The sequence below is a fragment of the Chiloscyllium punctatum genome, chromosome 32, assembly GCF_047496795.1.
Source record: "Chiloscyllium punctatum isolate Juve2018m chromosome 32, sChiPun1.3, whole genome shotgun sequence".
NCBI classification, from domain to species: domain Eukaryota; kingdom Metazoa; phylum Chordata; class Chondrichthyes; order Orectolobiformes; family Hemiscylliidae; genus Chiloscyllium; species Chiloscyllium punctatum.
In genome coordinates, this window is record NC_092770.1 from 14,583,448 (window position 1) to 14,609,658 (window position 26,211).

A 26,211-nucleotide genomic window follows, 5' to 3' on the forward strand; every position below is an offset into this window, starting at 1 on the left:
TAAGAAATCATTACATAAATATTGTATTGGAATGCTTTGACTGGAATGTAGTTTTCATTGGGATGTACTAAATCCATCTATGCCGTCACCTAACCTCTCTACAGTCAGCCCTGCCTCAGCTGAGGGCCACACTCTCTCAGAATTGCAAAGGACCCACTCTGTACTACATCCTCAGGAGAATTCATACTCTCAACAAACAGTATTTCAATTCCATCTCAAACATCAAAAACTGTAAGTACAACAAACTTTTATCCACCCACCTCCATAACCAGCGCTCCTCAAACATTCCAGAAGATTCCCCTGGCCTCGGAAACGCCATTAGCCATGCGGCTGACGCAGCTACCACCCCCACGCTGAGTGATGATGTCACTTCCGCCCACATCATGGCCACTCCCACAGCCACTTCCGGCCCTCACATCTTCGCTGATGCCACATGCTCAGTGACCTCCACCACCCCTACTGCCATGATCACCACCACTTCCGCCCCCACCAGCGCCACTCACCTGCATTCTGCTGACACGCACCCCACAGACCCCACTGTCACTATACCCACACCCCAGAACCCCGAGGGCAACATTATCCCTGCGCATGCCTCCACCCCCATTCCCCCCACCATCACACCCACTCCAGGTACTGGCTCCGACCCCACTCCCAGCTCCACACCCGCACCAGATCCCAGCTCCCGGCCCTGCCGAGTTTTCACCATCCCTCCAGACCTCCCACTCACTGAGGACGAACGATCAGTCCTCAGCAAAGGACTCACCTTCATCCCCCTCCGTCCACGCATCGATGAATTTAATACACGACGTGACATCGAACAATTCTTCCGTCGCCTCCGCCTCCGAGCTTACTTTCACAATCAGGACTCCCGCCCACCTTCCGAGGACCCCTTCGCCCACCTCCAACACACTGCATCCACCTGGACACCCCGCGCTGGCCTATTACCTGCCCTCGACCTCTTCATTTCCAACTGCCGCCGGGACATTAACCGCCTCAACCTGTCGTCCCCCCTCCCCCACTCCAACCTCTCACCCTCACAACGCGCAGCCCTCCAATCCCTCTGCTCCAATCCCAACCTCACCATCAAGCCAGCAGATAAAGGGGGCGCAGTGGTAGTCTGGCGCACTGACCTCTACACCGCTGAAGCCAAACGCCAACTCGAGGACACCTCTTCCTACTGCTCCCTCGACCATGACCCCACCCCCCATCACCAAACCATCATCTCCCAGACCATACAGAACCTCATCACCTCAGGAGATCTCCCACCCACAGCTTCCAACCTCATAGTCCGGGAACCCCGCACTGCCCGGTTCTACCTCCTTCCCAAGATCCACAAGCCTGACCACCCTGGCCGACCCATTGTCTCAGCATGCTCCTGCCCCACTGAACTCATCTCTACCTACCTTGACACTGTCCTATCCCCCCTAGTCCAGGAACTCCCCACATACGTTCGAGACACCACCCATGCCCTCCACCTCCTCCAAGACTTCCGTTTCCCTGGCCCCCAATGCCTTATCTTCACCATGGATATCCAATCCCTCTACACCTCCATTCGCCATGACCAGGGCCTCCAAGCCCTCCGTTTTTTCCTCTCCAGACGTCCCCAACAGTACCCTTCCACTGACACTCTCATTCGTTTGGCCAAACTGGTCCTCACCCTTAACAATTTCTCCTTTGAATCCTCCCACTTCCTCCAGACCAAAGGTGTAGCCATGGGCACACGTATGGGCCCCAGCTATGCCTGTCTCTTTGTTGGCTATGTAGAACAGTTGATCTTCCGTAATTACACCGGCACCACTCCCCACCTCTTCCTCCGCTACATTGATGACTGCATTGGCGCCACCTCGTGCTCCCGTGAGGAGGTTGAGCAATTCATCAACTTCACCAACACATTCCACCCTGACCTTAAATTTACCTGGACAATCTCTGACACCTCGCTCCCCTTCCTGGACCTCTCCATCTCCATTAGTGATGACCGACTTGACACTGACATTTTTTACAAACCCACTGACTCCCATAGCTACCTGGATTACACCTCTTCCCACCCTATCTCTTGCAAAAATGCCATCCCGTATTCCCAATTTCTCCGCCTCCGCCATATCTGCTCCCAGGAGGACAAGTTCCACCATAGGACACACCAGATGGCCTCCTTCTTTAGAGACCGCAATTTCCCTTCCCACGTGGTTAAAGATGCCCTCCAACGCATCTCGTCCACATCCCACACCTCCGCCCTCAGACCCCACCCCTCCAACCGTAACAAGGACAGAACGCCCCTGGTGCTCACCTTCCACCCTACAAACCTTCGCATCAACCAAATCATCCACCGACATTTCCGCCACCTCCATAAAGACCCCACCACCAGGGATATATTTCCCTCCCCACCCCTTTCCGCCTTCCGCAAAGACCGTTCCCTCCGTGACTACCTGGTCAGGTCCACACCCCCCTACAACCCACCCTCCCATTCTGGCACTTTCCCCTGCCACCGCAGGAACTGTAAAACCTGTGCCCACACCTCCTCCCTCACCTCTATCCAAGGCCCTAAAGGAGCCTTCCACATCCATCAAAGTTTCACCTGCACATCCACCAATATCATTTATTGTATCCGTTGCTCCCGATGTGGTCTCCTCTACATTGGGGAGACTGGGCGCCTCCTAGCAGAGCGCTTTAGGGAACATCTCCAAGACACCCGCACCAATCAACCAAACCGCCCCGTGGCCCAACATTTCAACTCCCCCTCCCACTCTGCCGAGGACATGGAGGTCCTGGGCCTCCTTCACCGCCGCTCCCTCACCATCCGACGCCTGGAGGAAGAACGCCTCATCTTCCGCCTCGGAACACTTCAACCCCAGGGCATCAATGTGGACTTCAACAGCTTCCTCATTTCCCCTTCCCCCACCTCATCCTAGTTTCAAACTTCCAGCTCAGTTACTGTCTCCGTGACTTGTCCGATCTGCCTATCTTCTTTTCCACCTATCCACTCCACCCTCTCCTCCCTGACCTATCACCTTCATCTCCTCCCCCACTCACCCATTGTACTCTATGCTACTCTCTCCCCACCCCCACCCTCCTCTAGCTTATCCCTCCATGCTTCAGGCTCACTGCCTTTATTCCTGATGAAGGGCTTTTGCCCGAAACGTTGATTTCGCTGCTCGTTGGATGCTGCCTGAACTGCTGTGCTCTTCCAGCACCACTAATCCAGTAATAAATCCATCTATTGGCTATTTTGAAAGTAGCTATGGCAAGTTCTAAATCTGCTAAGTCTTATACAGTGGAAATTAGATTATCCGAATGTGATGGGCAGGCACTATTTCATTTGGATAATCAATTATTCGGAAATCCGATTAAATGCCCTTCCTCTGAGGCTCAGAGTTTTAAAGTCCCTATTCAGGAGACTGCAGCAGCACACAGCGGGCGAGACCCCGCCCCCAACACTGCCACCCTCTCATCTCCCCCGGTCCAACTCCGCCCCCCAACCCTGTCCAAACCCGCCCCCGCCCCTCAAATCCGCCCCCCCCCAATCCTGTCCAACCCCACTTCCCGCCCTCCAGCACAAAGCATGCGAGCCCCCGCCCCAAGACAGCCCCCCCCCCCACCACCCGTCCATGCCTTGGGCCCTCTCCGGGGCATCCGGACTGCACACCAACAAGACTGCTGCTGCTGCTGCTGCCTTTGTGGGATAAGTCTCCAAATAGCGCACACACACACACAAACACACATCTTTTTACTGCAAATTTTTGACAGATTCCATATTTGCCCTGCACAAGACAATGTTGGAGAGATAATTCCTGGGAAGGTGAGGGGTTAGGTTACACCCCTCCATAGAACTCTAGGGAAAGTGTGGGGAGAGAGAGGGGGCAGGACGTCAGCCATTTGGAGACTGTACCTGTTTAATCACTGTAAACAAACTGCTGGAAACACGTCTTTGATGTAATGTTTCTATCGGGACCTCGAGATCTCCTTCACACAATCCGATTTTCGGATAATTGGTATTCGGATAATCAAGTTTCCGCTGTACTATCACACATTGTTTTGGTAATATGATAAAATGAGTTTCAGGAAGTTCAAATGACATCCAATCACCAAGAATATACAGCACAGATGTAGGCCAATCAACTGTACAAGCCCTTTGCAATATTTATGTACTACTCAAAGTTCCTGCCAGCTTTCCGCAACTAAATGTATCATTTTGATTATCAATTCATTGACAGTCGTAGAGTCACAGAGATGTGTAGCATGAAAACAGACCCTTCGGTCCAACCCATCCATGCCGACCAGATATCCCAACCCAATCTCGTCTCACCTGCCAGCACCCGACCCATATTCCTCCAAACCCTTCCTATTCATATATCCATCCAGATGCCTTTTAAATGTTGCAATTGTACCAGCCTTCACCACTTCCTCTGGTAGCCCATTCCACACACGCACCAACTTCTCCATGAAAACATTGCGCCTTAACTTTCTTTTATATCTTTCCCCTCTCACCCTAAACCTATGGCTTCTAGTTCTGGACTCACCCACCCCGGGGAAAAGACCTTGTCTATTTATCCTATCCATGCCCCTCATGATTTTATAAACCTCTATAAGGTCACCCCTTAGCCTCCAATGCTCGAGGGAAAACAGCCCCAGCCAACTCAACCTCTCCCTATGGCTCAAATCCTCCAACCAGGGCAACATCTTGTAAATTTTTTTGGAACCCTTTCAAGTTTCACAGTATCCTTCCAATAGGAAGGAGACCAGAATTGCACACAATATTCTGAAAGTGGCCCAACCAATGTCCTGTACAGTCGCAACATGACCTCCCAACTCATGTATTCAATACTCTGACCAATTTCTCTCATGTTTCTTTGTCTAGCTTCAACTTAAAATGGATCCAAATGATTCACTTCAGCCAATCTCTGTAGTAGTGAATTCTCCATACGTGACTGGATTACTTAATGACCTCAGAGTAAAGGCACATCTACATAGAGTCATAGAGATGTACAGCATGGAAACAGACCCTTCACCGCAGTGATCATAACATGACTGAGTTTTGCATCTAGTTTGAAAGGGAGAAACATGGTTCTAGTTCTTATTTAACTAAGGGTAAATAAGTGGGCACGAAAGTTGAACCAGCTAAAGTGAAGTGAGATACTAGGCTAGGAAATAGATCAGAGTCAAAAAGCATGCCGATGGAAAAGCACAGCGAGTCAGGCAGCATCCGAGGAGCAGGAGTGTTGACGTTTCAAGAATCAGCTCTTCATTAGGAAATGTTAACTCTCCTGCTCCTCGGATGCTGCCTGACCGACTGTGCTTTTCCAGTGCCACACTTTTTGTCTCTGATCTCCAGTATCTGCAGTCCTCACTTTCTCCAAGGAAATAGATCAACAGAGAAGTAGTGACAGGCATTTAAAGGAATATTTCAAAGTAGTCACAAAAGCATATTTCTATAATCAAGAAAAATTCCAAATGGAGGAGCAATCATTGCTGGTAACCTAATGAAATTAAGTAAAACATAAAACTTTGCATTTGGTATGAACTTGCTAACCTATTGACATAACTGTTAATCAGCCTAGGAGTTGGGAAGACATGCTGAGGTTGGACAGGACATTGGCGAGGCCTCTTCTGGAATATGTGTCCATTTCTGGTTGCCCAGTTGTAGGGAGGATATTATTAAGCTGAAGACTGTTCAGAAGAGATTCACCAGAATGTTGCTGGGTATGGAAGGTTTAATTTATAAAGAAAGGCTGGATAGGCTGGAATGTTATTCCCTGGAGCATAGGAGGTTAGGAGGTGACTTTATAAAAATTTATGAAATAATAAGGGGCATAGATAGAGCTAATGGTAGTTTTCTTTTGCCTCGGATGAGGGATTTCAAGACTAGGGGCACATTTATTTGGTGAGATGAGAGAGATTTAAAAAAGACATGGGAGGCAATTTTATTACACGGAGGGTGGTTCATGTGTGGAATGAACTTTCAGAAGAAATGGTGAATGAGGATACAATTTCAACATTTAAACACATTTGGATAAGTGCATGAATAGGAAAGGTTTGGAGAGATATGGGCCAGGAGCAGGCAGGTAGGACTACTTTAGTTTGGGATTATGATCAAGATGGACTGGTTGAATCGAAGGGTTTTTTTCCAAGCTGTATGATTCTATTTGTGCATTTGTACCTTGAGATATCTTTGTTCCTTGACCTACCTAAACTTGTCGAAGAGAAAATCACAGCTCATTGGGCAGCATCCGAGGAGCAGGAGGGTCGACGTTTTGGGCATAAGCCCTTCATCCCTCTTAACTCTGATCTCTAGCTTCTGCAGTCCTCACTTTCTCCTATCTAAACTTGTGCCTTCCATTTAATAAGTGATTTCCTACCAAAGTGTATTGCCACATGTTTATCCATGTTGCACTATTTACCCAATCTAGATGATGATTAATGATCTCTTGTCAGCAGTTACACTTCTCCTCAGTTTTGACTATCCCAGGGTTGTAACTAAGCTATATTTTTGATTTCAAGTCTGAATTATTAATGAAAAGTGTGAACATCGCTCTAAAATGCAGCAGATTGCTTTAAATTATAGAGAACACAAGGGGCACAAAAACTTGTCCCCATTTTGAACTCATTTCTTTTCTCTCTCTCTTAGACCCACATAGCAGAGTATGCCTCATACCAAAGAGTGAAGATGAACCTGTTAGCAATACCTACATTAATGCCAACTACATTAGGGTAAGAAAGTGCATTGGTTACATTCATAATCTGCATAGTTTGTATTAATATTTCTATCCAGTCATGCAACAACATTCACCACAGATTTAAATGCAGTGCTTGCGTTTGTTTTCTCAGTATGTGTTTAATGATTTCTCATTGGATTATACCTGTTGTCTATGCATTTTAATGTGTAACCCAATCTTTTAAATGGTAACAAATTTAATTTACTAAATTGAGAAATAGGGAATGAGAAAGTAAAAAAATGTAAACTTTTAAATATAGTTGTAAAGAAGAAACAGGAAATTTAAAAGAACTGATCTTAGAACATAGAACATAGAAAAATACAGCGCAGTACAGGCCCTTCGGCCCTCGATGTTGCGCCGACCGAAGCCTACCTAACCTACACTAGCCCAACAACCTCCATATGCTTATCCAATGCCCGCTTGAATGACCATAAAGAGGGAGAGTCCATCACTGATACTGGCAGGGCATTCCATGAACTCACAACCCGCTGAGTAAAGAATCTACCCCTAACATCAGTCCTATACCAACCTCTCCTTAATTTAAAGCTGTGTCCCCTAGTAACAGCTGACTCCATACACGGAAAAAGGTTCTCACTGTCAACCCTATCTAAACCCCTAATCATCTTGTACACCTCTATCAAATCGCCCCTAAACCTTCTTTTCTCCAATGAAAACAGCCCCAAGTGCCTCAGTCTCTCCTCATACGATCTTCCTACCATGCCAGGCAACATCCTGGTAAACCTCCTCTGCACCCGTTCCAGTGCCTCCACATCCTTCCTATAGTATGGCGACCAAAACTGTACACAATACTCCAGATAAGGCCGCACCAGAGTCTTATACAACTGCAACATGACCTCAAGATTCTGGAACTCAATTCCTCTACCAATAAAGCCCAGTACGCCATATGCCTTCTTCACAGTTCTTGTTGTCAACAATTACAAATGTATGAATGTAAGAAAAAGAAGGAGATGTAGATCTTCATGTGTGGGTCACCATTCAACAAGATCATAGCTGCTCTGCTTGTGTTTTGAATTCCACATTCCCACTTCCCCTGATAATCCTTGATTCCTTCGTCTAACAAGAATCTATCTACCTCTGTCTTAAAAATATGCAATGACACTGCCTTCACCACCTTCTGAGGCAGTGAGTTCCAACGTCATACAGTCATTTAAGAAGAAAATCTTCTTGTCTCTTTCCTGAAAGGGGTGGACAAAGTTAAAAATCACGCAACACCAGGTTATAATCCAACAGGTTTAATTGGAAGCACTAGCTTTCAGAGCGACGCTCCTTCATCAGATGGTTGTGAAGGAACAGCGCTTGGAAGTCAGTGCTTCCAATTAAACCTGTTGGACTATAACCTGGTGATGTGTGATTTTTAACTTTGTACATCCCAGTCCAACACCGGCATCTCCAAATCATTCCTGAAAAGGGCACCCTCCAATTTTGAAACAGATAAATACGCCATACTACTCTGAGACACAGTCTTCTCCTTTCCAAGCTGGATGTAGAATTCAATTTGATTGTGATTTTTGTGACCTAGTGATGATTTAATTGTAAGGATCTTAATTAATTTAGTCACATTACACCATACCAAATGTAACCAAAAGTTAAATCGAACTCGCTCGCTGGTTGTTTCCAAATCATAGTGATGCTCCAAACAAACTTTATTGAAGGCATTCAATGAACTCTTTATCCAAGCTATAACTGCACTCTGATTTTTCCCACTGATTTGTAAATTAAAGTCACCATGTCTTCTTTTATAATTTGTCCCACATTGTGGTTACTTAGGTGTTTGTAGAATACTCCCATTAGTCACTTCTTTCCCTTGCTATTTCTCATGTCCACCCAACCCGATTCTACATTCTGATCCCCTGAACCAAAGTCAATTTTAACTGTTTCACAAATGCCATCCTTGATTAACAGTGCTATACCTCCACCTCCATAATTTTCTTGAATGTCATATACCTCTCAATATTCGGGGCCCAATCCTTGTCATCCTCAAGCCACGTCTCCATAAGGGCTCTTCGATCATAGATATTTATTTCAATGTGTGCTGTTAATTTGTTTATGAATGCTACACATATCCTGATACAAAACATTTGGTTATGTCTTTTTGTTATTTTTGCATCTAATCTTGATTGTTGGCATGTTCCTTTGTTTTTCCCCATCAATCCCTTCCTACCATTGTATGACCTTCATTTCCTGTTTAATTATTTTTCATTCTTATCTTGTACCTACTCTTTGAAATGCCACGTTTTTCCACACTTGATACTGACTGCCTGTCACAAGGTCCTTACCCACTGCTGTCAATAACATTGACTGTCTATTTCAGTGCCCTCACCTTCTCAGTGAAGCTGATGGCTTGTCACATCTTGGAGAAAGTGAGGACTGCAGATGCTGGAGATTAGAGTCGAGAGTGTGGTGCTGGAAAGGCACAGCAGATCAGGCAGCATCCAAGGAGTAGGAAACCTGATGAAGGGCTCTTGCCTGAAACATTGATTCTCCTGCTCCTCGGCTGCTGCCTGACCTGCTGTGCTTTTCCAATACCACACTCTCGGCATGTCACATCTTGTCCATTCCTCCTGTCAAAAAAGGTGATTTTTTTTAGGAGATTCTAAATCTCCTTATTATATATTTTTCTTTTTTTCCTTACCCCCACACTACCATCTAACTGCGCTAGTGCTTATATTTTCCCCAGCACCCATGTCGGGTACGTGCAGGTGTAGGAACGATAATGATTAATTGAGTTAACAAGCAATCAATTGATAGTTTTATTAATATTTGCTGTTAGTATAATAGACCAATTGTTAACAGATTTAGCTCAACTTAACAAATTCGGTCTGTTGACAAATAATAGGATTGGAGCTTAAATCCATAAACAAAGATTACCCAGTGTTTATAATTTTGTAGCAAGACTTTGCATTTACACCATCTTATGAGAGTTTAACAGCTTTCCTGTCAAAGCTATTGCTGATGATCAAGATCACACCAGTGTAAATTTGATCTTTTTTTTGTTAATTGCCATTTTGTTTCAACTTTGTTTTGCAAAAATGCAATATTATTGTCAAATATCTTGGGAATAAATATGTCCTGTGGTGGAGATTTTGGTTTGAAATCAAAGGAGAACTCTCTACAAATTGAAGATGCCCTCTTTAGTAGAGATTTTTGTGTTGATTAGGAAATTGCAAATGTATAGAAATGTACTAATTTATGTTATTATGTAATGGAGTTAGATTTCTAATATAATTTAATAAAGATTGAATGATGTTTTATTTTATACATGTAATTGTCAATGCCAACTCTCTGGCATGTATGATGTGAGGTGATTCTACAAGCAATTGTTGCTAAGGTTAATGTGTGATTGCTTTGGGAAGTGCATGAACATTGCTGTGACTTATAGTTGTTATTGCTTTCATCGGAGTGATATGATGATAAAAATATTTCTGACTGACTTGCTTTAAAAATGCTTCCTACCACTGCTCAATGTGCAAAATGGATTCACTCATCAGTGAATTATGCACTGCATTTTCTTTTGTATAACCAAGTTACACTGGCCTTTCCATGTCATTCAGGGTTATGGTGGTCAGCAGAGGGCATACATTGCTACTCAAGGCCCTATGATCAATACAGTGAATGACTTCTGGCGGATGGTTTGGCAAGAGGACTGTCCTGTGATTGTTATGATTACCAAGCTGAAAGAGAAAAATGAGGTAAGACCCAAACAGAGTTATACACTTGCAAGCAGCATTTTGCAATTAAAATGGCATTGTAAGCAAAGGGAGCTCACTGAGAACTGCAGTAACTGTACAAGACAACTTTTAAAATATTTGTAATCAGCGCTGCAGTGAGACAGTACTGTAATTCAGAGGATCAAGATGCAAAATTAATTTTGGTAGAGATACAAAACAGCTAAGGTAAAAAGTCAATAATATTAAACAAAGAGCAGCAGATATTGGAAATCTGAAGCAAAAGCAGAAATTGTTGGAGAAACTCAGCAAATCTGGCAGCATCTGTCGAGAGGAAGCAGAGTTAATGTTTTGAGTCCAATGAGCCTTCATCAGAGCTGATAACATCTCGGAAAAAGTGGTATTCATGTTGATGACCTGCTGGAGGATTGGGGTTGTGGAGAGATAGGTGGCAATGGAACCAAGACAGGGAGAGAGCAAATATTTTGGGCAGAAAAAAGGATTGTTACAATAAGCCAGGGAAGAAGAAAAGCTAGATAGGTGATAACAGGGGGGAATGAATGGATGAAAATAGGTTGGCTGTGCTGAAAGCAGTCCATGTCATGACAGGGTTTGTGGTGTTGGAGTGGGTAGAAGACTTGGAAAGAGAACTTCAGGCTCTAAAATTATGAACTTCAATAATGAATCCTGATGGCTGCTTGGTCTGTAAGTGAAAGATGGGATGCTGTTCCTCCAGCTTGCAGTAAGTAAGAAGTCACTTGTGAGAGTATTTATAGATCCACTAACAATACCTTGGCATTGTAGGGCAGAATATGTAGGAAGAAATAGCGGAGGCCTGTAAGAAAGATACTACAATAAACATTGGTGTTTTCAAAATTTCATATAGATTGAACGATTCAGATTGGCAAAAATAGTTAAGGTCACAGCATTATTTTGGGTCAATTTCTTATGGTTGATTGTCCTTCTGCCAGCCAGGGATCTAGCGATTTTATACTTGGCAAAATGCAAAGAGTGCGAAGAATCACCTAATTAATGAAGGAATCTCTCAACAAAAGGGATCATGACAGAAAAAAAAATCACATTCTGTTGCAGAGTGAGAAGTATGTGTCTAAGACTAGGGTCTCAAAATTGAATGAAGACATTTGCATGTGTATGAGGACAAATCTGTTTAAATTGAACTAATAAAGTAGGTTATACAGTAGGATAGTAGTTGAGCAATGCCAGCAGTTTACTAAAGTATTTCATAAATTTGATCAATGTATATTCAATTGAGAAAACAGATCCTATGAGCAGAATCTGTGGCAAACCAAAGAGGGAAAGGATAATATCTTATTGAAAATAAGTGGTGTACAATACTGCAAAGATGATTGCGGGTTTCAGACAATTGGGAACCAGCAAAGAAGGACTGAAAACATGTAGAGGAGGGAGAAACTGGAGTATGAAAGAAAACTAACTAATAAATAAAAATAAATAACAGACAGTAAGGATTTCCACGAGTATTTAAAAGTGAAAGTGTAACTGAAGTGAGTGTTGGTCCCTAGCAGAGTGAAATTGAGGAATTAATAATGGAAAGAAGGGAATTGTGGAAGCATTGAGTGAGTGTTTTTTGTCTTTCTTCACTGTAGAAGACGCGATTACTTGAAGATTGCTTGATTACTTGAAAATCAATTATTAAAACAGTTAGAGGTATCTAAAACAATAATTAGGGAAAATGTGTTGGGAAAACTATCAGAATTAAAAGCTGACAATTTCCCTGGACCAAGTGGGTCTGGTGCTATGGCTTTAACAGAAATGGCTGCAGAGGGTATTTGGGTTATCATCTACCAAAGTTCGCTAGATTTTGGAAAATGTCCCAGCAGATTGGAAAATCACAAATGTCACACCTCTGATCAATATTGAAAAGAACCAGAATGAGGAAACTATGAGTCAGTTATCCTAATACCTGCCATCGGGTAAGTGCTAGAATTCCTTATTAATGAGGTAATAATAGGGCAGTTAGACTATCCTAATACAATCAGGTAGAGTCAACGTGACTAATTAAAATTATTTGTGCCAGGTGGACAGGGGGAACTGCTACATTGATGACTGCATTGGCGCCACCTCGTGCTCCCACGAGGAGGTTGAGCAATTCATCAACTTCACCAACACATTCCACCCCGACCTTAAATTTACCTGGACCATCTCTGACACCTCCCTCCCCTTCCTGGACCTCTCCATCTCCATTAATGACGACCGACTTGACACTGACATTTTTTACAAACCCACCGACTCCCACAGCTACCTGGATTACACCTCTTCCCATCCTACCTCTTGCAAAAATGCCATCCCGTATTCCCAATTCCTCCGCCTCCGCCTCCCAGGAGGACCAGTTCCACCACAGAACACACCAGATGGCCTCCTTCTTTAGAGACCGCAATTTCCCTTCCCACATGGTTAAAGATGCCCTCCAACGCATCTCGTATACATCCCGCACCTCCGCCCTCAGACCCCATCCCTCCAACTGTAACAAGGACATAACGCCCCTGGTGCTCACCTTCCACCCTACCAACCTTCGCGTAAACCAAATCATCTGCCGACATTTCCGCCACCTCCAAACAGACCCCACTACCAGGGATATATTTCCCTCCCCACCCCTTTCCGCCTTCCGCAAAGACCGCTCCCTCCGCGACTACCTGGTCAGGTCCACGCCCCCAAACAACTCACCCTCCCATCCTGGCACTTTCCCCTGCCATCGCAGGAACTGTAAAACCTGTGCCCACACCTCCTCCCTCACCTCTATCCAAGGCCCTAAAGGAGCCTTCCACATCCATCAAAGTTTTACGTGCACATCCACAAATATCATTTATTGTATCCGTTGCTCCCGATGCGGTCTCCTCTACATTGGGGAGACTGGGCGCCTCCTAGCAGAGCGCTTTAGGGAACATCTCCGGGACACTCGCACCAATCAACCACACCGCCCCGTGGCCCAACATTTCAACTCCCCCTCCCACTCTACCGAGGACATGGAGGTCCTTGGCCTCCTTCACCGCCGCTCCCTCACCACCAGACGCCTGGAGGAAAAATGCCTCATCTTCTGCCTCAGAACACTTCAACCCCAGGGCATCAATGTGGACTTCAACAGTTTCCTCATTTCCCCTTCCCCCACCTCACCCTAGTTCTAAACTTCCAGCTCAGTAACTGTCCCCATGACTTGTCTGGACTTGTCCTACCTGCCTATCTTCTTTTCCACCTATCCACTCCACCCTCTCCTCCTTGACCTATCACCTTCATCCCCTCCCCCATTCACCCATTGTACTCTATGCTACTTTCTCTCCACCCCCACCCTCCTCTAGCTTATCTCTCCACGCTTCAGGCTCACTGCCTTTATTCCTGATGAAGGGCTTTTGCCCGAAACGTCGATTTTGAAGCTACTTGGATGCTGCCTGAACTGCTGTGCTCTTCCAGCACCACTAATCCAGAATCTGGTTTCCAGCATCTGCAGTCATTGTTTTTACCAGGGGGAAGTAACAAGCACAGTGAGTAACGAGGAGAAAAGAGGAAAGTGAGAAACAGAGATATAGATTTCATAGAGTAGGGTTTTAAAGCTGAAGATGCAGACATATGGATGGAGTGGTTAAAATTCCTGATGAAGGGCTTTTGCCTGAAACATTGATTTTCCTGCTTCTTGGATGCTGCCTGACCTGCTGTGCTTTTCCAGCACCACACTCTCGACTCTAGTCGCCAGCATCTGCAGTCCTCACTTTTGCCTGATTAAAATTAGGGATAGTCAACAAGACAGAATTGGAGGTGTGCAGATATCTCAGGGCTGAGGGATTGGATAATATTACAGAGTCTTGGAGAGGTTTGAAAATGGGGGTGAGAATTTTAGCATCATGATATTGTTTAATATATAAATATGATCAAATGAGCCAGATTTCAGTCTGGAATCTGACTTAACCAATAAAAATAAAACTTGAAAACATAATGTATTTGTTCTCAATATATATGTTCTCAATATAAAGAAAAATTCTAAAGGAACAACTCACCATTTATGCTTGAATACAGAAGTTAGGTAAGTCATCAAACTTAAGCAAAAATGATATAACTGCAAAGAGGAGTGGCAGGTCAAATGATTGATCAATATTTAAAGAATGGCAGAGAATGATGAAAAGGTTAATCAGAAGGAATAAGTTACAGTAAATAAAGAAGCTAGCCAAGAATGTAAACACAGAGACCAAGAATTTCTACAAATTCTTAGAAAGGAATAAAACAAGTAAAGTGGATATTGGCCGTCCAGAGATTGAGAACACAGAGTTGCTAGTAAATAAAAAGGAAATAGCAGGCAAAATTAGTAAACATTTTGTATTTAACTATAGTGGATATAAGAAACATAATAGGTATCAATGGATGGAATGGAATGAGGAAATTTGCAAAATTGCAATGGCGTAGGAAAAAATGTGAAACAAACTGATGGAGCTACGAGCTGACAAATCACCAGGTCCAGATGGGCTTCTTCCCAGAGTCTTAAAACAGGGGTTTAATAAGCTACTGGATCTGTTATTATTAATTTATTAAAATTCCCTACGTACAAGAAAGGTTCCATCTGATTGGGAATTATCAAGTATAACTTCTATTCAAGGAAGTAGGGAAGCAGAACATAGGAAGCAGGCCAGACATCTTTGACATCTTTTATGGGTTAGAGTTGATCATTAAAAAGATTTTGGCTGCATGTTTGGAAAAACAGAAGGTAATTAGGAGAGTCAGCATGGTTTTAGAACATAGAACATAGAACGTTACAGTGCACTACAGGCCCTTCGATGTTGCACTGACCTGTGAAATTAATCTGATGCCCATCTAACCTACACAGTTCCATTATTATCCAAATGTATGTCCAATGCTCATTTAAATGTCCTTAATGTCAGCGAGTCTACTACTGTTGCAGGCACACCATTCCACGCCCTTACTACTCTCTGAGTAAAGAAACTACCCCTGATATCTGTCCTAAATCTATCACCCCTCAATTTAAAGCTATGTCCCCTTGTGCTAGCTTTCACCATCCAAGGTAAAAAGCTCTCACTGTCCACCCTATCTCACTCTCTAATTATCTTATATGTCTTGATTAAGTCACTTCTCAACCTTCTTCTCTCCAACAAAAACAGCCTCAGTTCCCTCAGCCTTTCCTCATAAGACATTCATTCCATACCAGGCAACATCCTAGTAAATCTCCTTAGAACCCTTTCCAAAGCTTCCATATTCTTCCTATAATGAGGTGACCAGAACTGCACACAATACTCCAGGTACGGCCTTAACAGTGTCTTGTACAGCTGAAGTATGACCTTGTGGTTCTGAAACTCAATTCCCCCTATCAATAAATGCCTTCTTAACAACCCTATCAACCTGGGTGGCACCTTTCAGGGATTTATGCACCTGGACACCGAGATGTCTCTGTACATCTACAGTGCCAAGAATTTTATCATTAGCCCAGTACTCTGCATTCCTGTTACCATTTCCGAAGTGAACTACCTAATATTTTTCCACATTAAACTCCATTTGCCACTTCTCAGCCCAGCTCTGCATATTATCCATGACCCTCTGTAACCCACAACATCCTTCAGCAGTATCCACAACTCTGCCTACTTTAGTGTCATCTGCAAATTGACTAAACCATCCTTCTACACCCACAGTCAAATCATTTATAAAAATGACAAACAGCAGTGGTGCCAACACAGATCCTTGTGGCACAACACTGGTAACTGTGTTCCAGAATGAAAATTTCCCATCAACCACCACCCTCTTTCTTCTTTCTGCTAGCCAATCTCTGATCCAAACCACTAAATCACCTTCAATCCCGAAACTCTGTATTTTGTGTAATCGCCTTCCGTGTGGAACCGTATCAAATGCCTTACTGAAGTCCTTATACACCTTATACCCTTATATCAACCACTTTACCTTCATCCACCTGTTTTGTCATCTTCTTGAAAAACTCAATAAGGTTAGTGAGACATGGCCTACTCGTCACAAAACCGTGTTGACCATCCCTAATCAAATTATTCCTTTCCCAATGATTATAACTCCTATCTCTTACAACATTTTTCACATCTTACCCACAACTGAAGTAAGGCTCACCGGCCTATAATGCCAGGGTTGTCCTGACTCCCAACCTTAAACAAGGGAACAACATTTGCTGTCCTCCAGTCTTCTGGCACTACTCTTGTTGACAATGATGACATAAGTATCAAAGCCAAAGGCTCTACAATCTCCTCCCTGGCTTCCCAGAGAATCCGAGGATAAATCCCATCCAGCCAATGGATCTTATGTATTTTCAGATCTTCCAAAATTTTGCTAAAACCACCTGTTTGTCAACTTCAATTCCATTTAATCTTGTAGTCTGTATGTCTGTATTTTCACTAACATTGCCCTTTTCCAATGTGAATACTGTTGAAAAGTATTCATTAAGCGCTTCCCCATGCCCTCAGATTCTACACACAACTTCCCACTCCTACCTTTGATTGGCCCTCATCTTACTCTTGTCATTCTTGTATTCCTGATATCCTGTAGAAAGCTTTAGGGTTTTCTTTGATTCTATCCACCAACAACTTCTCATATCCCCTCCTGGCTCTTCTTAGCCCTCTCTTTAGATCTTTTCTGGCTAACTTAAAACTCTGAACTCCCCTAACTGAGCCTTCATGCCTCATCCTCACATCAGCCTTCTTCTTCGTCTTGACAAGAGCTTCAACTTCTTTAGTAAACAATGGCTCCCTCTCTTGACAACTACCTCCCTGCCTGATAGATATATACTAATTAAGGACCCGCAGTAGTTGTTCCTTGAATAAGCTCCACACTTCAAGAGTGTCCAGCCCCTGTAGTTTCCTTCCCCGTCCTATGCATCCTAAATCTTGCCTAATCACATCATAATTGCCTTTTCCCCAGTAAAAATCTTTCCGTGCTGCATAAACCTATCCCTGCCCATTGCTATTGTAAACATAACCGAATTATTGTAAATATTTTACCTTTTGTCAAAGATAAATCATGTTTTACCAATTTTTTGGAGTTCTTTGAAAGATTGACACATATTGTTGATAAAGGGGTACCTGTAGATTAGATTAGATTCCCTACAGTATGGAAATAGGCCCTTCAGCCCAACAAGTTCACACCGACTCTCCGAAGAGCAACCCACCCAGACCCATTCCCCTACACCTAACACTATGGACAATTTAGCATGGCCAATTCACCTAACCTGCACATCTTTAGACTGTGCGAGGAAACCGGAGTGCCCAGAGGAAACCCACGCAGACTCGGGGCGAATGTACAAACTACACACAGAAAGTTGCCTGAGGTGGGAATTGAACCCTCATCCCTGGTGCTATGAGGCAGCACTGCTAACCACTGAGCCACCGTGCCATACCAGATGTACTTGGATTTCCATAAGGCATTTGAAAAGTTGCCATGTCAAAGGTTTTTTTGGTGGAAACTCAGAACTCATTGTACAGGGGCTAACACTTTAGCTTGGATGGCTGGCAAAAAACAGAAACTATATATAAGTGGGTGGGTGTGTGATTGAAAGATTGTGTCAAGTAGAGTCCAGTGGGGATCTGTGCTGGGCCCTTAACTTTCTAAAATTTATATCAATTACTAGTTGAGAGGAGCTAAGTCACAATAACTAAATTCACAGGAGACACCAAGATAGACAGGAACGTTGCTTTGTAGAATGTTGTCTGCTGAGAAAAAAAATCATAAGGAAATTGCAGATGGATGTAGATAGATTGAGAGAGTGGGCAAAAGTTCTGGCAGATGGATAATGTAGAAAAATGTGCAGTTATTCACTTTGACAAGAAGAACAAAACAAAAAGAGTATTGCTGAAATGAAGAATGACAGCAGAATTCTGAATAGCACAGGTTTCTGGTGTATGAATCACAAAGTTAGGATACAAGTATAGCACATAATTGGCTAATGGGATGCAACCCCTTATTAAGAGGAGAATTGAACATAAAAATAAAGATGATGCATTTCAATTATACAGATCATTGGTGACAAAAGAATGTGATGCTGGAAAAGCACAGCCAGTCAGGTAGCATCCAAGGAGCAAAGGAGTCGACGTTTCAAGCGTAAGCCCTTTGTCACGACTCCTGATGAAGGACTTATGCCTGAAACGTCAACTCTCCTGCTCCTCGAATGCTGCCTGACCGCTGTGCTTTTCCAGCACCACACTCTTTGACTCTGATCTCCAGCATTTGCGGTCCTCACTTTCTCCCAGATCATTGGTGAGAGCACATCCCAAATACTATGTGCAGGTTTGGTCTCCTTATTTAAAGACAGGTGTAAATGCATTGAAAGTGGTTCAGAGATGGTTTACTAGATCTATACCTGGAATGAGTAACTTGTCTTATGAGGATAGGTTGTACAAGCTGGGCTTTCTTCCATTGGAATTTCGAAGAGTGAAAGGGTGAGTTGATTGAAGTATACAAGATCCTGAAAGTTATTGACAGGGTTGATGTGTGTCACTCCAGAGTTAGGAGACACTGGTTTGAAATTATGGATCACCCTTTCAGGACAGAGATGAGGCATGTCTCTGTCCATAAGAGTTGAGGTACTTTGGAATGCTGTACTTCAGAAGGCAATGGTGATAGGCCAATTGAATGTGGTTAAGGCAGAGGTAGATAGATTCCTGTTAGACAGGGGAATCACAGATTATTGGAGTAGGTGAACTGATTGAATGGTGGAGCACACTCAAGGGTCTGACTTGTCTTTTTCGGTTCCTATTTTGTATGTGGCTGAGAATTTCAAAATCAAGGAAAAACTTGATTAAAAAGCCAAAGTGGATCAGTGAATGCAAGGGTGATAGGTGAACATACTGTGAGTAAGGACATGAGCAACAAAGTTTTGGATTGTATCATGGACAAGTCCAGGGGTAACAAATGCATGAAATAAGGTTTTAGCAGAAGAGTGAGCTAAGGTAGGAACAGAGCTGATTGATATTACAGCGTTGGAACTAGGATGTCTTATTATAGCATGGGTATATTGACAGAAGGTCATGTTTATATCCAAAGAAATTAAGATTGTGAGCAGTCTGGTGCAGCCTCAGAGATTTGCCAGTTAATTGGATACTACATGAAAATGACTGTTGGCAGTCTGGGAAAAATACCACTTTCTTTGAAGAATTGCTAGCTTCCAGTACCACAGAACCTGGAAGTAAACAACTCAATTCATTCTACGTAATATCAAGAGGCAGCAGGAGGTGCTGGATACTGCAAAGACTATAGGCTCTAACAACATTCTGATAATATACTGAAGACTTGTGCTCCAGAAATTCTGCACCCTAGTCAAACTGTTGCAGTACAGTCTCAACACTGACATCCACTCAACAATGTGGACAATTTTCCAAGTATGGAGAAAGTGAGGACTGCAGATGCTGGAGATCAGAGCTTAAAAATGTGTTGCTGGAAAAGCACAGCAGGTCAGGCAGAATCAAAGGAACAGGAGAATCGACATTTCAGGAATCCTGAAGAAGGGCTTATGCCCGAAACGTCGATTCTCCTGTTCCTTTGATGCTGCCTGACCTGCTGCGCTTTTCCAGCAACACATTTTTAAGAATTGTCCAAGTATGTTCTGTACACCAACAGCAGGACAAATCCAACCTGGCCAATTACTGTTCAATTAGTCTACTCTTGATTATCAATAAAGTGAATGGGAGGTGACCTTGGTGCTGTCAAACAGCATTGCCTAGTGATAGAGTCAAGATTAGAGTGGTGCTAGAAAAGCACAGAAGGTCAGGCAGCATCCGAGAAGCAGGAAAATCCACATTTCGGGCAAAAGCCCTTAACTTATTCATTGATGCACTATTTGGATTCCGTCAGGGGGCACATAGCTCTTGATCTCAATACAGCGTTGATTCAAACATGGGCAAAAGATCCAAATTCCAGAGGTATGGTGGGACTCATTGCCCTTGACATCAAGACTGCATTTGACTCAGTATGATATCAAGGAACCATTGCAAATCTGGAGTCAATGGTATCAAAGACCTGACACAAACCTAACACACAAACAAAATGTGGTTATTGGAGGTCAGACCTGTCAGATCCAAGATATCTCTCAGGAGATCTTAAGGGTAGTGTCGAGGCTCAACCATCTTCAGATGCCTTATCAATGACTTTCCCCCCATCATAAGATTAGAAGTGGGGATGCTTGCTGATGATTTTACAACATTCATTACCATTCACAAGTCCTCACATACTAAAGCAGTCCATGTCCTATATACGGAAAGACTTAGAAAATATCCAGGTTTGGACTGACAAGTGACAAGTCACATTTGCATCACAGAAATGATAGGCACTGATCATTTTTCCAATAAGCGAGAATCTAACTATCATCACTTGACATTCAATGGCATTACCATCAGTGAACCCCACTATCAGATCCCATTGGTTGCCATTGGTAATCTGGTAACTTCAATCTGCACAAGAGTCGAATCCATGCTGTCGGCATCGCTCTGCATTACAAGCCAGCTGTCCAGCCAACTGAACTGACCACTCCCATGAAAGTCCCACCTATCCCCTTGCCTGATTCATGATGAAACTCAGATTAAGTTCACTAAGAGTCATCTTCCTCTAAAGAGAGAGCAGCACTATGGTCTTCTGTGACTATGGTAATTTTACCTTTATTGGGTCCCATTGACCAGACATCAAACTGGACTAATTGTATAAATATAGTGCTGTAAGAGCAGGTCAGAGGCTAGAAAGCCTGCAGACAGTGACTACCCAAAGACTATGCATCATCTACTATGCACAAATCAAGGGGGTGATGGAATATTCCCCACTTGCCTGAATGAGTTCAGCTTTGACAACACTTCAAAAAGTGACACCATCCAGGACAAAGTATCCAGCTCAGTTGTCACCACATCCACAAACATTCACGCTCTCTGCCACCAACACTCTGCAGCAGCAGTGTGTACCATCTGCAAGCTGCACTATTTACCAATGCTACTTAGATTGTACCTTCCAAATCCACAACCACTTCCATCTCCAAGGACAAGGGCAGCAGATATGTGGGAGTACCTAAAAGTTTACCTCCAAGCCACTCACCATCCTGACTTGGAAATATATATGTTGCCACTGGGTCAAACTCCTGGAACGCCCTCCCAAATGGCATTGTGGGTCCATCTATTCAAATGGACAGCAGTGGTTCAATAGGCAGCTCACTACCATTTATACAAGGGCAACTAGGGATGAGCAATAAATGCTGGCCAGTCAACAACTCCCACATTGCATTAATAAGAAGAAAGCCTTGATTATGCGCTCAAGACTAAGTAGTCGTATATGAATCCATAAAAATGTGAGGTAGAGGCTAGAGTGTTATCCCCGAACCACAGTGATTTAAGGTATTCCCAGCAGTAAACACTTTGAACAATGCACTTTAACTTGAACAATTTGCAAAAGTTATAAATAACTTTTGAAGGCATAGCAGTGTTGCATGAGACAATCAGTAGGGTATGTTTGTCTGAATAGGTTTACCACATTGTCCACCCAGTTTTGAGTGTATTTGGTACAGAGTCAAGAAAAACACCCTTGATATAGCTTTGACAACCAAATAGCTCCTTTATCTCTGTGACTCAGAAGGGGTTGATTTGTTTAATGATCTTCAGCAGACAATAATAGATTTACTCTGGCAATATTAACAATAAAGTCAAATCACAATGAGAGGGAGGAGCATGAACTGTTCACTTTGATTCTCGACCTGATAAAACAAATATATCACACAATGAATAAATGCTGTTCCTTGAATTAAATTTAAGAAGGTACTACTGATCACTACTCTGCACTGTAAAGGTGAGAGACATGGGAAAGAGAGGATTTCCATGATTATTAAGGTAACAGTCATCTAATGGGTGAATCCAAGGACAGGTATAATATTCTTTCATGCCTATATATCTGTTTTACTCTAGAGTACTTAAATGCTGCATAACCTTAATACATTTGTTTTTATTATGGTATGTGCAAGTACTTCAGGATTGTATTAAACTTGTAGTTTGTAGGTGAAGGCTGTATCAATATAGTTCAGATGTTGATTCATTGAATCAGAGATATGTTCAGCCTGCAGTGGCTCAGTATCTTTTCGATACAATGTGATAAAATGATTTATTCTTCACAGCGTTCTGTTGAAGTGGTTTTAATATAAGACTGTGTGAGGTCATAATAATTTTCTTCCCCTCTGCCCTATGATACTGCTACATTTGGAACAATCTCTGCAGCAAATCCTCTCACTGAGTGCTAGACTAAACTGTGTAGTTCTCTTAATTGTTACTGCAGTTTAATTTTAATGTTTCTGTGCTCTAATCAATATTCTTGCTTTAGGTACAATTGCGTACAATTAGGTACAATTTAGGTACCCTTCTAGCGGTCTGCTGTGTGTAACCTTTCTGTGGCTCTGCTATGTTCTGTCATGAAATCATTTCAGATTTCCTTTTCTGTTCTTTTGCTACTGACACTTAGGAGTTTTTTTTCTCATTTTTAAGTCTATTTTAAGTGGTTTACATATACATCTAAAATAAAATGTGGGATGCTTGCTGGTGAAAGAATGCCAGGCTAGGTATCATTTCGTCTGTCATTTAAACCGAAAAGTTTCTGTATCTTAACAGTGCCTCAAAAACAAGATCAATAGTCATATATATTACAGATGAGGGAAATAGTATATCCCATATGAACAGGCTTGCACTTATTTCCAGCACTTACGATATTGAGCATCTTATTTAATACAAATAAATCCCTGTCAAACAATAGTAATTGTGATGTGTCTCTTTATTCATCTGATAATTTGATCAAAGCTTACAGCTTATTGTGAAGTGGATTAATTGCAACAGGACAAAAATTTAAATGCACTTGCTGAATAGTGTAAAATGTAATCTGGACAAAACTAAGAAGTGCATCACTTTATGTCAACAATTTAAACCGTGCTGATTTTAAGTTTGTTTAAAATAAATAAGGGAGGTTTTCTCAAAGGCTAAGTAAGTAAAGGTCCCAACCTATGATTCTTTTTTTTACTGGAATTAGCACTCGCAAACTGGTAATGCAGTGTCAGTTCTGGTAAAGCAATTTTAGGTTTAGTGACTTGTCTTTGATCCTTCACACTTGCTCAATACTTTTTTCTGTCATTGCTTTTCAATTGAACTTAAACGTGTAAATTGCCTAACACAGCCATCGAATGGTTTCCCCTTGAAAGCAGGATGTTACCTTTAAAACTGTACTGAAGCCAAGGATATACTTATGAGCTTCAACAGCCGACATTGAGGAAGCTGACTAGGTGGCAGCCCTCAAATTCTGATGGCTCAGATAGAGCAAAATACAAATTCAGATGGTCATTCTAAATTTGTCATTACAATCACAATGAAAATCAGAAACCTGAACATCTATCCTCATTATTGCCAGCAAATAAATTATACCAATTACATACTTGATCCTAAGAAGTGTGGATTATTAAGGAAGTGAAATCACCTCTCTGTGGTTCCATTTGCTTTACTGAAATAAGATTATGGCCTATCAACAGAATGCAATATCAAAATAAATTGAATAGACATAACTCTTTAAAATCATTTTACCCTGTCCTAAGCAAGTATCATGTCTAAACCATTGTACATTTAAAATGTCTACTATTTTGTCACAGAAATGCGTTTTATATTGGCCAGAGAAACGGGGAATATATGGGAAGGTTGAAGTTCTTGTAAACAGCGTTACTGAATGTGAGCATTACGTCATCAGGGACCTTACCCTTAAGGTAAAAATGGATGGATATGGCAGTTAAGTTAAACTTTTGTTGATGTTCTGTTGAACATTTTTCAAAGTTCATGTATTAATTTAAAAAAGGACTGAGAAAGCTGCATCATTTTAATTTTGCATTGTTCTGTCAGTACTATCATGTGTTATTTTAGCGAGACACTATTTAGTGTGCATATTTGCATCTCATGTATTTAGAAGAACAAATGACATAGAAAGATCATTAATCTTATCAAAACATTTCCTCCTGATCCTCCAACTCACAGCCAAGCATCTTGTTGCACATTGCTCGCAACAGCTGTAATTTTCTCCAACATTGTGTCATGTTAATGTCAATAGATTAATGACAAATTGCTTGCCAAGGAGTGATTAATTCCGTAGGTTAGTTTATTTAAAACAGTAAACTTTATCATAAGTTACTACAGCAAACCAACTGATATCAGTGTTTGTAACTTTATAAGCACAAAGCAATTTGCTGCCTACAGGGCTGCAACATTGCATATACAGTAATTTTAAAGGCAAGGAGTACGTATAACATCCAACTCCTTTCCACAGGAAAGTTTGAATATTGACAATAACAAGTGAGTGTATTGTCTCTTAATGTATTGTTCATTCCTGGATTTGTTGACATGTTTTTATTTCATGGATTGCAGTTGCTATCCCAGACTGTGCTTATCATGGTGTCTTACAACCAACCTTTGTTCCATATTAGTCACTGATGGATGATGTTCTTCAAGCTGATTCTAATGATTCACATCTTCTTGGCCTTTACTGTTTGGTTCCTTAAGAGCTTCAGCACATTTGGAAGCTTTTGATTTTACATTCTGAGTTATTTTAATTCTATCAAAGTTTTCACCTTTTGTTGGTCCAGTATGTTTTCCTGTTTACTAACTGCCAACCTCTTTGACTGGTATTTTTCTTCTTGTCTTTTTTTTTGAAGCCTGGATCTCTTCCACTTTTTGCTTCAGTGTTTGTTTGGTTTCCTGTATGTCCTGCTTGGAACTCCAAAGCATCATTGCTGGCATTTATTTCTGAAAGGATTATAACATGAGTACTTGCACTCCTTATGCACACTCTGCATTGCCACCCTTTTCCTTTGCAGGTCAGGCATTTTATCCAGAACTATTTGAGTTCAAACCAAAGTTTCAGTAGCTGCTTCTATAGAGCTTGACTCATTTTAGCCATGTGTAGCTCCAGAACTTCTTGTAAATTGGCAGTCATTTAATTGGATTGATGCTACAGAGCTTATAATTCATCCTGCTTCATTGCTTTCTCTTTCAGCTCTTTATTCATTTTTATCTGCTGTGCAGATGAATCCCTCAAAGATTTCACCATCTCAAAGATGGTATTCTCAATTTTAGATTTATCTTGAGCTGGTAGTTCAGCCTTCTCTACTTGAACTTGCATTTTTCTCTCCACAGCAGACTGCTGAGATTTTAGCTCCACTAATTCAGACAAAAGTGAAGCATTCTATGCTCCTTTCATATCCTGTCCTGCAAGTGTTTTTTGAGTAGCTCGCTGCGGTTTCTGTTGCATCACTGAAGCTTGACTGATTCCATAGATTGTGATTAGTGTAAGGTCGGTGCGTATACCTGAAATTGCTTATCGAGCGGTCTAGATTAGAGTGGTGCTGGAAAAGCATGGTAGGTCAGGCAGCATCTGAGGAGCAGGAAAATCGACGTTTTGGGTAAAAGCCCTTCATCAGGACTTATCCAGTGGCGACTAGAATGTAAAACATCTGCAACATTGAGTGGATTGATCTCTCTTGCACTCTAGCATTACTAATCCTGCAAGAGCATTTGGTGAACCAATGTAAGTTGGAATTTTAGCGTTCATAGATTTCATATGTTTCCCTACTCTATGAATGTGTGTTTCATTTAGAATTCACAATTAGTATCTTAATACTTGTCCCTGTGTCAAACTTAAGCACTAAGAAAAAGTCACCAATTTTCTGAGAACACATCTTTTGAAATTTTGCACACATTTCAGAAAGTGTGTAGTAGCATTGAAGTTTCCGTAATATTGACAGTGTGAACCATATGTTCACTGCTCTTTGTCTCATTGTGCACATCATC

General features: G+C 42.3%; 1 protein-coding gene across 1 annotated transcript in view; it reads left to right on the forward strand.

Moving 5' to 3' along the window:
• The window catches only part of LOC140457908 (receptor-type tyrosine-protein phosphatase R-like), a 223,248-nt gene that overhangs the window by 152,029 nt on the left and 45,008 nt on the right, over positions 1-26,211 (forward strand). The window contains exons 9-11 of the mRNA XM_072551685.1: positions 6,620-6,702; positions 10,280-10,417; positions 24,027-24,137. Of these exons, the coding sequence (XP_072407786.1) occupies positions 6,620-6,702; positions 10,280-10,417; positions 24,027-24,137 (332 nt within the window). The remainder of the gene's footprint in view (positions 1-6,619; positions 6,703-10,279; positions 10,418-24,026; positions 24,138-26,211) is intronic.